This window comes from Dendrobium catenatum, unplaced genomic scaffold (genome assembly GCF_001605985.2).
Source record: "Dendrobium catenatum unplaced genomic scaffold, ASM160598v2 fragScaff_scaffold_484, whole genome shotgun sequence".
NCBI lineage: Eukaryota > Viridiplantae > Streptophyta > Magnoliopsida > Asparagales > Orchidaceae > Dendrobium > Dendrobium catenatum.
The window spans coordinates 59,674-73,000 of record NW_021318946.1 but is presented as its reverse complement, the minus strand read 5'-3'; the positions used below and the strand labels follow the sequence as shown (position 1 = coordinate 73,000).

Below are 13,327 nucleotides of genomic sequence, written 5' to 3'. Positions count from 1 at the left end.
ACATTTCTTTATTTTTTTAAATTAAACGGGTTTACGGGTTGACCCGGTAACCCGCCGGGTCAACCCGACCCGACCTGTTTGATTAAACGGGTCAAATCTGTGAACCCGAACCCGACCCGTTTATCAAACGGGTCGGGTCCAACCCGGATTTTCCGGATCGGGTCCGGGTCGGGTTGTCGTGTCGTGTCAAATATTGACACCCCTACCTCTGTTGCCTACCGATTATTGTTTTGCCAACCAAACAAACATATTAATATTGATTCATTCAAGTCCCATTATGTAATGCATGTTATATGATTATTACATAAGTCAAGGCCTTCCCCCAAGGAAGGGCCTCATTTATAATCAACTACAAATAATAGTGGATTCATTCAAACTGGGCCAGGCCCCATGATTTTTCCTTTTTTTTTTCAGAATTTTCCACGTAAAAATTTTAGTCTCTTATGAATATTGCACCATATCTTTTATCTGATTATGTGTTGAATCTTCATATAAAGCTAAGACGTTAAAATTTATATTTCTCTATTGCCACGAATATTCTAGGACGCAACAGGCTTAATTAATATCAGTTGATTAAAAATATAACTGTTTATGAATATGAAATAGTTGATCATCTCTCATAATCTTTGAGTCGGGAATAAATTTGATTGATTTGTTAAATTTTAATATTCCTATGATTTATCTTTAACAAGTGGTATTTAGAACTGATGGTTTATATTGGATCAATCATATATTAATTAAGTAGCTTTGTTGCATGTTAGAATGTTCGCGGCAGTAGATAAATAGAGTTTAACGACCTACGAAGATATAACACACACAGAGATAAGAGACTCGTGTCAAAATCTAATAGTTTGTAGGAATTGAAATTTGGATTGTTATAAATTTAATTTAGGAAATTTTCAATTTGAATATGCTTTGAGATTTGCGCATGATTAAGATGATTTTTGGTGAGTTATCAAATTTATGATTGTGATAGATAATTTTCTAAAAATCTTTGCGAGTTAAATATGAGAACATCATCTTGTTATTACATGAAGCATGTTTGAGGCTTTGTTTGTGACAACTTCCTTACTATTTTTTGAAGCAATTTTTTTGTACAAAATTTTTTAGTTTAAGAAATTTTAGTACTAAAAAGTTGTCATCTCAAACGAAACCTGAGTGTACTAAAAAGCCTTATTTGGGCAAATATATGAAGTGGGATAAAAGTTGCTATTTCAATACTTAGGTTTTTAATTTTAGATTCATAATATCAAATTCACACTTATAGAAGTTACTAATAATTTGAATCTTATTATTTAGGAATTAAAGTATAATTCAAAGATGCTAGCAAAGATAATTTATATTTAGATATAAATAATATAATTTATTATAAAATACATTATTTTATAGGCACATGAAAAAGCGACAAAATGATATAAAAAGTAATTATTCAAATGAAATTTGTTTTATGAAGGCAATTAATGATGTGCATGAACCATACCATATTTGGCATATTAATCAAAATAATTGTATAAGTTTAAAATGTTAAAGTTTGTACAAATTGAAATAATAATAATAAAAGAAAAATAAAGCTAATCTCCACAGCACCACAGATCTAAAAAATATTACTAAAAAACCAGAGTTTGTTTTGTTTCCTTTCCTCCACTCAAAATAAGGGTTCCTTTGGATATGATTGTGACTAACTATTTTATATTTTGTTCACTTTTCAATCATAATTTGCAGCGGCCCACAGCGGAGGTTGTGGCCGTTTCTCGTTGTTTGGCCACGTGGCATGGGCCCATTACTCGGGCCCATATAAGCGGTTAGAAGCAAAACGTGGCTCTCTTTTGACGGCTCTCTGATAGTAAAACAGTAATAAGAAAAAAAAAGAAGACCGATGCATTAAAATAAAAAAAGAGGCAATTTTTACGCTGAGGAGAAACCTTCCGTAGGGGAAAAGGTGAAGAAGATTAAAGAATCGTAGCCATAATGGGCGAGGCAGAGCCGATAGTAAACTTTGGCGTCGTACTGGAGGAGATATTGGCAGAGAAATTACCATTAAAATGGAAAATTTTGCAAGTTTTTGGTCCTATTAAGGGAGAGAGAGAGAGGTCAGGAGGAGATGAGAAGAAGGCTTTAAATGCAGGCACATGGGTTGGAAGGAGGACTTCGAGCAAGTGCTGCGGTTTCTCCTCTTGTCTGCCTCCTAGATACACAGGAGACTTCACGTGTTCTTGCTTTTCTCGTCTCTGCTTATCGCTTTCTGTTGTTTTTCTCGGGCATCGGGAGCGGTAGGGTAGAAGAAAGGAGAGGGCTTTTGGTCTATTATTTGCCGTTTCAGCGGTTTTGTGTTGGCTTTGTTATTTTGTTGTTACTCTGTTGTTGGTAGGGAGATGGAAGAAAAGAAATTGTCTTTCGTCGATGAGTTTTTCCCTGAAAAGGAGCCTGCTTTGCCCTCAAAATCCGATATTTTGAGTACCATCTTCCCTCCACGATCGCCGGTATTATTTCGCAGCTATATTCTGTTTGATTTTGTTGTTTGGCGTGCTTAATCGTTGCCCTTTATTTTAGGTTTAGGGTTATTGTTTTGTAGTTCTTTTGAGGTGGTATTTTGTTATAGCAAAACAGTGTAAACCGCTATGTTAGTTATTAAGTTCAAGTCATGCATGCAGATTGATTTCTTTTCTTGCTTTTCATTAGAATTTTGAAGGATCGATTTAATTATTTGGGTAACAGGTTGCAGTGAAGGATTCAGTTCATTATGAAGTATCGGCCGTGAGGGCAACAAAACAAGAGAATGAGGGCCAGAGTTTGACTGAGCAGATGGGAGCTTCAAGTATATTAACTTGCCTCTTTCTTCTATCTTGAATTAGTTATTTGTGTTTTCTTCGAATTGCTAGAATTTTATTTCTTGTTCTAATCGAAGAAAGAAGGAACTTTTGGGTTGTGTTTGTGAATATCAGAATCATGCTTGTTTTCAGGTGGCAGTTTCCAAGTTAGCCCTGGTAAAAACCAGGAACAGGATGGGTTGAAGAAAAACAATGACCCCAATGTGCCTTGTGAAATAGCAGAGCCTTGTCTTATGAGTTCATCTGTATATTATGGTGGCCGGGATGATTTTATTCCTGAGATTTCATCTTCTTACAAGTCTGATAGCGCAAACAATGTAAGGATTGTAATTTTCTCATGGTACTGTTGTTCTAAAAGATTATTAGGATGGTGATAACATTTTGAGCAAAATTAAATGAAGATGAGAGATAAAATAAACTAAAGATTTCAAACACAAACACATAAGTTCACATAATTTAACGAGATCCATCTGCATCCATGACCCCACAGAGATCAACTATTTCACTAGCTTTCTAGAGGTATATTAAGAGATTACAATTTATATGAATTAAGATAATACCACTTTTTATATTTTAATGATTGAGAAATAACACAATCTGCTGTTGTGAATATGGGGGCTGGACATGAAGAATAAGTGGTTGGCGATGCTCTCCTTCACTCATCTCTTTTCCGCTGCAAGATTTTGTTCCTCTTATCCCTCTTCTCTTCCTCTTCTTTCCTTCTCTAACCATTAATTTCTTTCATTTTCAACCATTAATTTCTTTCATTTTCATAGTTAGAATATAAGGCAGCGGGTGTGAGGAATTAAGTATGAATAGAACTTGACTTAGGTAGTCATATTCTTATAAGTCAAGTATAAAATAATCTCGAGTTAGTTATTTACAATGCGGAAAAATCAAGAATGAATAAATTAAGAGTTGGTAGCCACAAATATTAGAAAATCACAGTCAAATTTTATTCAAGATAATTAATGGAATTTAGACTGGACGCTTAGCAAAGACTTCTCTAAAAGCTTATGTGTAGATCACTTTGATAGTATACTTGTTTGAGATTGGGTCTGTGGTCGATGGAAGAAATTCCTCCCATCTCACCTGGGCTCAAATCCCCTAATTGATCCCCAAAAAAAAAGTATACTTGTTTGTTCACAAGTTACTGAAATGAGTCTCTCTAACCACTTTGTAGTTACCCAAGAGATCAAGTTGGCCCGAGTTCTAGTACCAAGACAAAAGTTGTCTTTATTATTGGATGGGAAACATTTCTCAATATAATTTGCCAAAACTTGTTAAAATCTCATCACTGTGTTAACATTCTACTTCAATTTCAGTACAAGAAGGATAGTGAAGATGGTAATAATTCGGATGTGGCTAATCGAGGGGAGTGGTGGCAAGGTATAATTTGCAGAACTGATAATATTTTGAAAAATATGCTGATTAGTTCAAATAATTTTTCTTCTTAACATTTTATTCTGAACATTTCCTTGTTTGTAGGTTCCTTTTACTATTGAAGATATTATCTGAACATATATGCTCTCCATTTAGGTATGACAGATTTACAAGTTGACTCTAGAGTTTGTATAATTAATTGCATCTTTTATTTTTGTAATGATTTTAGTTATTTTATTGGAAAAGAATGTTTATGTTCTTGCACGTCTTGCTCTTGGGAGCCTTGACTTGTTAATATTTTATTATTGGTTTGCCAATAAAATATGATCTCAAAGTTTGGTTGCAATAATATGTCGTCTGCCTTTAAAAGCTACATATATATTTGCGTCAAAAAGGTCCATACTTGCAAGAAGAAAGTGGGAAAGAATTGTACTGTTTGGAAAAATAAAGCTTTGATTAGTCAAATAAACATTAAACCTTTGAAACAGATCAAAGATTTTATTTAAAGTGAAAAACTGACCGCATCTTAATAGATTTCATGCACGGTATTGCATTGCATTTATATAAATGTGGATTGTTGTCATTAGCTGTGCAGGAGAATTGACATTTATGATTAAAAAGCACGTAAAAACACTTTCTGTGTGGCTTAAAGGGCCTTACATTTTAGAAAGTGTGGTAAGATTTTTTATATGCAAACAGGTGGTTGCCAAGATTATTTGACCTGGAGAAATCGTAAATGCTATCATATATAAATATTCTACATATTGTACAATTATTCTCTCATTGTGTTTTTTGTTATTATTGCTTTCTTCTTCGGGCTTTATGTAATCCTTGTATTTGTTTGTATAAATGCAAAATAGAATATTGAGCCATCCTTCCTCAAATTTTGCTCCCATGGATATCTCTCTTCCTATGCATAAATGGGCTTGTCAAGCTTCTGTTGTTGTCTTTTGAAGGCCATGTAGCAGCTCTCTCGCTTGCTCTTAGATTCGCAAATGTCGCCGCCTACTAAAGCCCGAAATATTGTCACCTCCTCTCGCTATGGTTGTCAACCCTTTTCAAGCCTTCACTCTCCATATCAACTAGTTTTTATTATCTCCTCTTTCTCTGTTTCCCTCTCTCTCGAATCTTCTCTTGGTCAAGCACAATTGTCACCCTCTCCTACTTTATTGTTAACCATTGGCAATTTTGTTTCTTAAGGTTATTTTACTACCTTATTGCCTCATCCTCAGTTAACAACCATGAACAATCTGAGCACATGCATCCACACTGCTGTTCTAGATTGCTCTAACTATAGATTTCCTTCAAAGCTAAGAAATTTCTCAAAAGCTTTCGAGTGCAAGAGTATGTCATTGATGATGATCCTATACTTGCAACTTTTAGATGTTTGCTGAACCGTTGGCTGAACTTGTGACTGTATTGCGACATCTTATGGCTTGCGGCGGCTGGTTTATTTGTTCCATTTGTCTTTGTTCATCTTCGTTGGTAAACCTGAATGTGCATATTGCTGTCATTAACCTTTTCTTCTAATTTTTTTGACCCAATCTTCACATTATTTCTGCACTGTAGTTGAATCTAATTGAATGTATTGGTGCTTAACAATGTTTCATATGAGAAATTTCTTAAATATAAGAGGGGAATTGATTTTTAAGAATCACAAATATATAACCTAGATCTGCAATGTCTCAACTCTTATTATTCACACAAAACTTTGTAGTTATGATAGTATATGTTTTTCTCACTCAATTTTCTACTATTGATCCATCTCATTGATATCAACTATGTCGCACACTTCATTATCTTTAACAAGCCCTTGGACAAGCTATTAATAACTTTATTGGTGAAGTTCGTTTTCTTTGGGCTCAACTTGATCCAGCTTTTAATTAGGATGGCAACAAGGCCAATCTCTCCTGCACAATGATCAGGATCTTGTTTAGTTCATGAATGTAATATGTGATGAATTTTTACTCAATCAAAGTCATTTTGCTAACTTGAAAACTATCATTTTTGAACTTATCTAAGAGGAGATACTACGCGGTACATCAAAAGTCTATTGGTACTCCTATACATAATTTAGTAGCTCATTTCGATCTTTAAAAAAATTCAAGGTAGGAATGATTTGGATGGCATCAGCCCTAACTAGGGTCTTAGAATGCGTCTCGTGTTATTTCCTAACGATCTTCAACTAGAGGATGAGCAAGTCAACCCCATGAAACTTTAGCCAAACCGATTTACCCATGTCAAATCGGTCAACTATAGTCATTCCATCGATGTCCATGAGGGTTAGAAAATGATCCAGAAGAGACTTCTAGTTCCTCCGTTCCTTTATAAATACCAACTCCAACCAAAAAAGATTTCCAACACCCAATGGCAGTGAAGGCCTACCAAAACGCCTGTAGAATTTTGTAAAAATAAGGTGGATGTTTTGCTCTGAATTCAGCTCTGTGTTTTTCTTCTTCTTTATCTCGTTGCATTTTGTGTGACTCTGGGAAGTGCCCTCAGAGTGAATCTAAGTGCCAGTGAGGCTCATTACATCTGTTTGCTGATGATTTCTGCATTGCAATGATATGTTCAAATTTCAGTTTCTAGATATTTTAAGTTGAGATGCATTAGATTGATAGGCTTATATTTGAGTTGAAAGCCATTATGACATGCCATGATGGTGCTGAATAGCTGAAGAGGATCTTAGATTTAGTTTAAGTCATAAATGTTAATAAATGCTATTATATAAGGATGTGCTGAGAATCTTTGTGATGTAATGTGAACTTGTGGTTGGCCATCTTCATTTACATCTCGAAGTGCTTTGGTTGTGTCCTGCTGGACAAGAAGTAAGCTTCTTCTTACTCATAAACTTATATAAATTGAACGTAATAATGCCCTTCCTTTTTATAATAGGTTAAGAAAATAGTGCAAGATGATGATAAATCAAGCTAGGGGTTGTATGATCGTGTTATGATGTTGCTATTGCTTTGAAATAAAAGCAACAATTTCATAAAAATATGAGCTGCTTCAAAAATCGTTTAAAACTGTTTTTCATTGAAAAATGTTAATATTCTAGCATGCTTTTTTATGAAAATTAAAACTGGTTTTAACAATTAAATGGAAGAAAAGTTGATTTACATGAAGCTTAAACAATGTGAATTGAGGTGCAAAGTATGTTTGGACTTCGAAACTTTAAGCTTTTGGGGCCTTGACCTTTCTGTATATATTAGGGGAGAGTTTTAATGGATTATGTTTCCAAAAAAATTTTTGAAAGGCAAATTAGATAAGGATAAGACACTACACAAAGATTTCGCTCTCATATGCGAGTATTTAAGATTTGAGTTTTAGTTTTCTATAGGTGCAAACCCCTATTGTTAATACCTCTCTCGATAATGGGAGAGCACTTTCGAGTAAGGTTAGTTGTTAGTTAGACACTAAGTACTCTTCGCATAGTAGCTACAGATTTAAATATTTTAATTTGGCCAAATTTTAGAAAGGTGCATGTTTAATGCGTAATTAAGCAAACGAAGCGTGATCATTAAAAAATTTTAAAAGGAGCAAAAACGTCAAATAATTTGTCGTTTTCTATAGAAAATGCTAAATAATTAATAAAACGTCAAATTATTTGACGTAGAAAACGCCAATTAATTTAGCATTTTCCATAGAAAATGATAATTAATGAAGAAAAAGCCAAATCATTTGGCGTTTTCTTCATTTTGGCTTTTTCTTCATTAGAGAGAGAGTGAGGGGGAGAGAGAGAGAGAGATGATTAGGGAGAGAGAGAGGGGAGAGAGAAAGATGGGAGAGAGAAAGAGACAGGTGATGTGGGAGAGAGGAGGGGTGAGAGAGAGAGAGCTGATGGGGAGAGATTTTTAAAAAAATAATTAAAATAATTCTTTTTTAAACAATTAAAAAATTATTAATTAAACATTTAAAATATATTTTTACTAATATTTGAAATATATTTTAACTTATTGTTAAAATTAATAAAAAATATTTTTTAAATATTTAATTAATAATTATCTTAAATATTATTTTAACTGTTAAATGATAATTATTTTAACTATTTATTTAAATTATAAGGAAATCCTTAAACATTTAAGCCACCAGGTCAGAGGGCCTTAGACAATCGTTAGGGGTGTCAAAAAAGATTTTCAGTTTGGGTTCGGGTCCAACCCGGAACAGACATGTCTTCAATTGATCCAACACAAACCCGACCCAATAACACAAATGAGTCAGCTCAGAACACCCAGACCCTCCACCCCAAACCCGAGTCGACCTGACCCGACATTTTACTCGAGCTAGTGCATTGATCGAGCAAGGCGGTGAGCGTAGTGTGTACGTGATCGAGCGCATCAGGAGCAGCGGGCGGGTGCACGCGATGGTTATGATGCAGGAAAACGTGTTTGAGGCGCGGGTTTAGGTTAATTTTGTGTTCCTTTCGAGACCCGAATTCGACCCAAAATCTCAAATGGGTCATAATCCAAGACCCATTTTTCAAATGGGTTAACCCTAGGTTTTTGTGTAATGTCAAATGATCATTTATCACGTGAGGCTATTCGGCCAAGTTTAGGATGTAAATAATTCACAATTTTGTTTATTGGAACCTTGTCAATTCCTCCCACTTGCTAGTATAGAATCGGGTTACATTATCCATTTTTTGAGTTATAATATAAATGTTAAGAATGAAGAGCATATATTTTTTTGACGAGTTTCTTTAAATTAGCCTTTTAAGGCCTAATGTGGATTTTAAAATTAAATATCCTAATGGATTTGTGATTAGATGTTTTCTTGTTTAATCAAAGTAGTGTCAACTTCGGTCCTTTCTAGGAGGAGAACTGATCTTGAATATTTAACTCATGCAATATTTTTGGACTTTAGGTGATTGTATGTTTTGCACGTTTGTCGATGCACATGCAGTGAATTTGAATATTTTTTAAATGACATACATATTTTTTGATGCATATGTATTATGCATTTACATGCTCTTCGGAGTGCTTGCACAATGCATATGCATGCTTTTAATGTTGTGGCATATTTTTTTGTGCACTTGCGCAATGCATTTGCAGGCATTTTGATGCATTTGCATTGCGTATTTGCATGTTTCTTGCTTGCATGTTTTTCAAGGTAATGCATTTTGTTGGATCGTTGCATAGTTCTCGAGGTAGTGATATGCTTCTTGAGTCAATAACATATTTCTTGGGCTTATTGCATGTTTCCCGAGATTGTTGCATGCTTTTGGAGGCGATGATGCAGTTCTCAAGATGGTTTGTTTAGGTTTGGGAATTTGCATTTTAATGTATGTGAGTATTTAAAATATTTAAACTTAAACATTTACATGAGTGTTCGCTATAGGAATGTGTGCAAAGTTTTATTGAGGGACATAGTATATATTTTGTCTGCTTGTTCATTTGTTGTGGATCTAGTGGTATTAAATATAAAGTATATTATGTTTCAAATTATTTTAACTCTCAAATTAGACAAAATTTGTCTTTATATGCGTCATTTTAAAGGCAAGCGGAGCCTTAAGAGATATATGATTATCTTCTGGTGATTGTGATTTTCATCTTTATATTGATTTTATAAAGATAGGTGAAACCTGCTAATTCTATTCCGATCTTCTGATAGTTATAATCATTGTCTACAAATGAATTTTTTAAAATATAGACTTGCGAGTTATTATTTTTCTTCTATAAATAAAAAATATTTAGTTCATTTTTTTTATTGAAGTTCTATTCACAGTGTAAGTCCTTTGAGGTTTATATTCATTCGTGTGTTAATGAGGAGTTTTTATGCTTGCAAGGGAGCTCTTCTTACTCATCTCATATTCCTTATAATTCTTTTAAATTTTATAAAATTCATTTAATTATAATTTATTTTCAATATTTATTTAGGTTTGGTTCCCTATAAATACATTTAGTTTGAATTTGGTAGCCTTTCAACATTTCCTCTATATAGAAGAAATTTTGAGGTGCACTAAAGCCAGTCTGCCACAGTTATTTGAAGAGGGATGCTTGGTGTCAGGTAACACCATGGTCGAGAGTCTTCTTCCCCAACTCGCTTATCAAAAATTTATGGGGTCTTCATCACATTTAGAAGCGAATCTTCCAGTAATGCTTATCAGAAGTGAACGAGTACTTAGGTTTACTAGTTATTCTCGTCCACATTTATCAAAAGTGGATATATACCTATATTGAGTTTGAAATTATACCAACTCAGCTTAGCTGTCATCTGGTTATAGTTGCCTTGAGCATATAATTTCAAAACTCAATATAAGTACATGTTTACTTCTAATATGCACGATGGGGAAAACTTACAAACCTAAGTATTCGTTCACTTTTGATAAGCGTGGTTGAGACATTTGCTTATTTTGGTGATCAAGATTCTATGTGTTATTTATAAAGTTTGTTGTGGAAGAAGACCCCTGACCGTGGTGTCACATGATATTAATCGTCCCGCTTATGATAAGTGTGATGGGTAGTCTTCAGCGCTTCCCAAATTTTCTCTTACATGGGGGAGACATCGGGATATTGCCATAATTTAGACTAAGTGTATTTATAAGGAATTAGACTTAAATAACTGTTGAAAATAAATTATAATTAAGTAAAACCTATGAAATTCAATGGACTTATAGGAACTTGAGATGACTTTGAAGAACTTGCGAGCACAGAAACTCTTTACCAACACTAAAATAAATGTAAACCTTAGAGAATTTGCTCAGTGAACAGAACTGCAATGAAAAGAATGAATTGAACCTTTGCTATTTATAGAAGGAAAAACAATAACTCATAGGCTACGCATATATTTAAAAAAATTCATGTGCAGACAAAGATTATAGTTATCAGATGATATGGACAGAACTAGCAACCCTACTCATCCTTATAAATGTATATATTAACAAAAGTCACAATCATCAGAAGAAGATGATAGATATCATAGTCTCTGCTTACTTTTAAAATAACTCATATAAGGATAAATCCCGTCTTATTTGAGAGTTAGCAAATATGAAGCAGAATATATTTTGTATTTTATGTCATTAGATCCGCAACTAACATACAAACGGATAGAAGACATGCTTCGGGCCTCAATAAAATTTTGGAGCATTCCAATAGCTAACACCCACGTAAATTCTTAAGTCTATATTTTTTTATTCCCCATATACATTAAAATGCAAATCCTCGAACCTAAAGCATGTTGTTTCGAGAAATATACCACTGCCTCTAGAAGCATGTAACAGTCTTGAGAAGTATGTGAGACCCCCTAGAGGTAAGCTACCGCCTCCAAAAACATGTCACTAGCTCGAGAAGCATGCAATAATTCAACAAAGCGCTCTGCTTTCAAAAGTGCGCAAGCAAATTAAGAGCATGCGAACATACAATGTAAATGCATCAAAATATGTGCAAATGCATTGTGCAATCACATATAAAAGCATGCTACCATATTGAAAGCATGTATATGTATTGTGCAAGCATACCAAATAGCATGCAAATGCATAGTGCAGATGCATCCAAAATTATGCATGTCAGCTAAAAAGAATATTCAAATTTCTCGCATGTGCTTCGACAAATATGTTAAACATGCAAATACATAAGCTTTGAGAATACTGCGTGAGTTAAATATTCAAATCTAATTCTCCTCGAAATAACTGTAGTCGGTATGATTTTGATTAACAAACGAACGCCTAATCACAAATCTATTGGAATATTTAATTTTAAAGTTCAAAGTATGATTTAATTGTGGAATGTAGTCTGCTCCAATTCTTGCTTATTAACTGAAGAGGATGCTAGAATTAGCTTAAGATATAAATTTTAATAAATGCTACTGTATAAGAATAGACTGAGACTCCCTGTAATGAAAATGTCAACTTATGATTGACCATCTTCTTTCACATGTGGAAGCTAGTAGGTTCTTGCTGGAGAAAAAGTAAGCTCCGCTTAGCAAAATAAGGGGTCATAAACATGTCTACATTTACCATAATCTTGGCCCTTCTGGTATAATAGGTCAGGAAATGGGGCAATATGATGATAAATCAATATCTAATATGGTATGATTGACATTGAAATAAAACATTCCGATCTTGCACTAAAATACGAGTTGCTTCTAAAGTCTATTTTAAACTGTTTTTCATGAAAAATGGTAATATTCTTAGCATACTTTTCTCATTAAAATTAAAAAAGGTTTTACAAAAAATTTAACAGAAGAAAAGTCCAATTAAATGGAACTTAAGTCCATCAATTGAGGTTTCTCAAAGCATAGTCAGTGGTTTTCAATATTAAACTGCAATGAAAATTATGTTTGCATATAAATACATTCATTTATATACTTAATATTTTCATCTATCAAGTTCTTTTCAAGCCAAATATAATCTAACATACTCTTGTTTGTGTTCAACTCTTCTACTTCAAAATGAGCAAAATATGACATTTTAATGGAGCTTGAGTTCTTATGAATGCCTTTCATGGCATGCTTTGAGCTTCTATGCATGGAATGTAGAAGTTTTTATTGTTTAATGACTGCTTTTAAGCTATATTGATGCCTATCTGTTGATTGTCTCCTTCAACAGGTTTCATGGAGACCTTATAACTGCTTATGTAGGTAGGAGCTGTGTATACTCCTAGTGGAACAGAGGACTTTTATCAAGCTCTGTTGCTACCGTTATCTAGGAAGTTTGATCGGTTCTCTGGTTTTAAACTTCTTAAGCTTTTTAATGTAACTATTTATGAGGTCTTCAGCCCCAACTTTAAATGTAGGGAGCTTGGAAGGCCGCTTAGCTGACAAATGTTTCAAAACCCAAGATATTAAGTACCGTTATGTCGATGAGTGGCTACTTATAAAAGTTGATTTGAATGTTTGCTTTAAATGTATTAATATGTTTCATTACCTATAATACTTGTTTCACTCTCTTAGATTCTGGAGAACATGGAAGCTAGTATTATTTGAAAGAGTTCGGCTCGATTCATCTTCATTCTTATGGCATTATCGGTAAGTAGAGAAAAGTAGAACTTGTCACAAAGTGAAAGGTTTTTTCTTCAACACAATTGCTACCGATCATCTTCTCTGCTGATATCTGTGGTTTACTATTACAATTTTTGTATTATTAGCCGCATTGGTTGCTGTTGCTCTTATGCGAATGG

General features: G+C 33.8%; 1 protein-coding gene across 1 annotated transcript; it reads left to right on the top strand.

Annotated features, from left to right (window-relative positions):
• Positions 1-1,953: 1,953 nt before the first annotated feature.
• On the top strand, positions 1,954-13,095 carry LOC110114850. Its single transcript, XM_020847875.2, has 7 exons — positions 1,954-2,270; positions 2,369-2,480; positions 2,716-2,815; positions 2,961-3,145; positions 4,154-4,217; positions 4,317-4,367; positions 12,757-13,095. The coding sequence occupies exons 1-6, from the start codon at positions 1,969-1,971 to the stop codon at positions 4,331-4,333; spliced, it is 780 nt and encodes a 259-aa protein (XP_020703534.1). The 5' UTR covers positions 1,954-1,968; the 3' UTR covers positions 4,334-4,367; positions 12,757-13,095.
• Positions 13,096-13,327: the final 232 nt, after the last annotated feature.

Excerpts from the sequence above, each read along its gene's own strand:
- LOC110114850 (XM_020847875.2), top strand. The coding sequence starts at position 1,969 with ATGGGCGAGGCAGAGCCGATAGTAAACTTTGGCGTCGTACTGGAGGAG. Across the intron at positions 2,271-2,368 it reads TTTCTCGGGCATCGGGAGCG|GGAGATGGAAGAAAAGAAAT; the intron begins GTAGGGTAGAAG and ends TGTTGTTGGTAG. Across the intron at positions 3,146-4,153 it reads AGTCTGATAGCGCAAACAAT|TACAAGAAGGATAGTGAAGA; the intron begins GTAAGGATTGTA and ends CTTCAATTTCAG.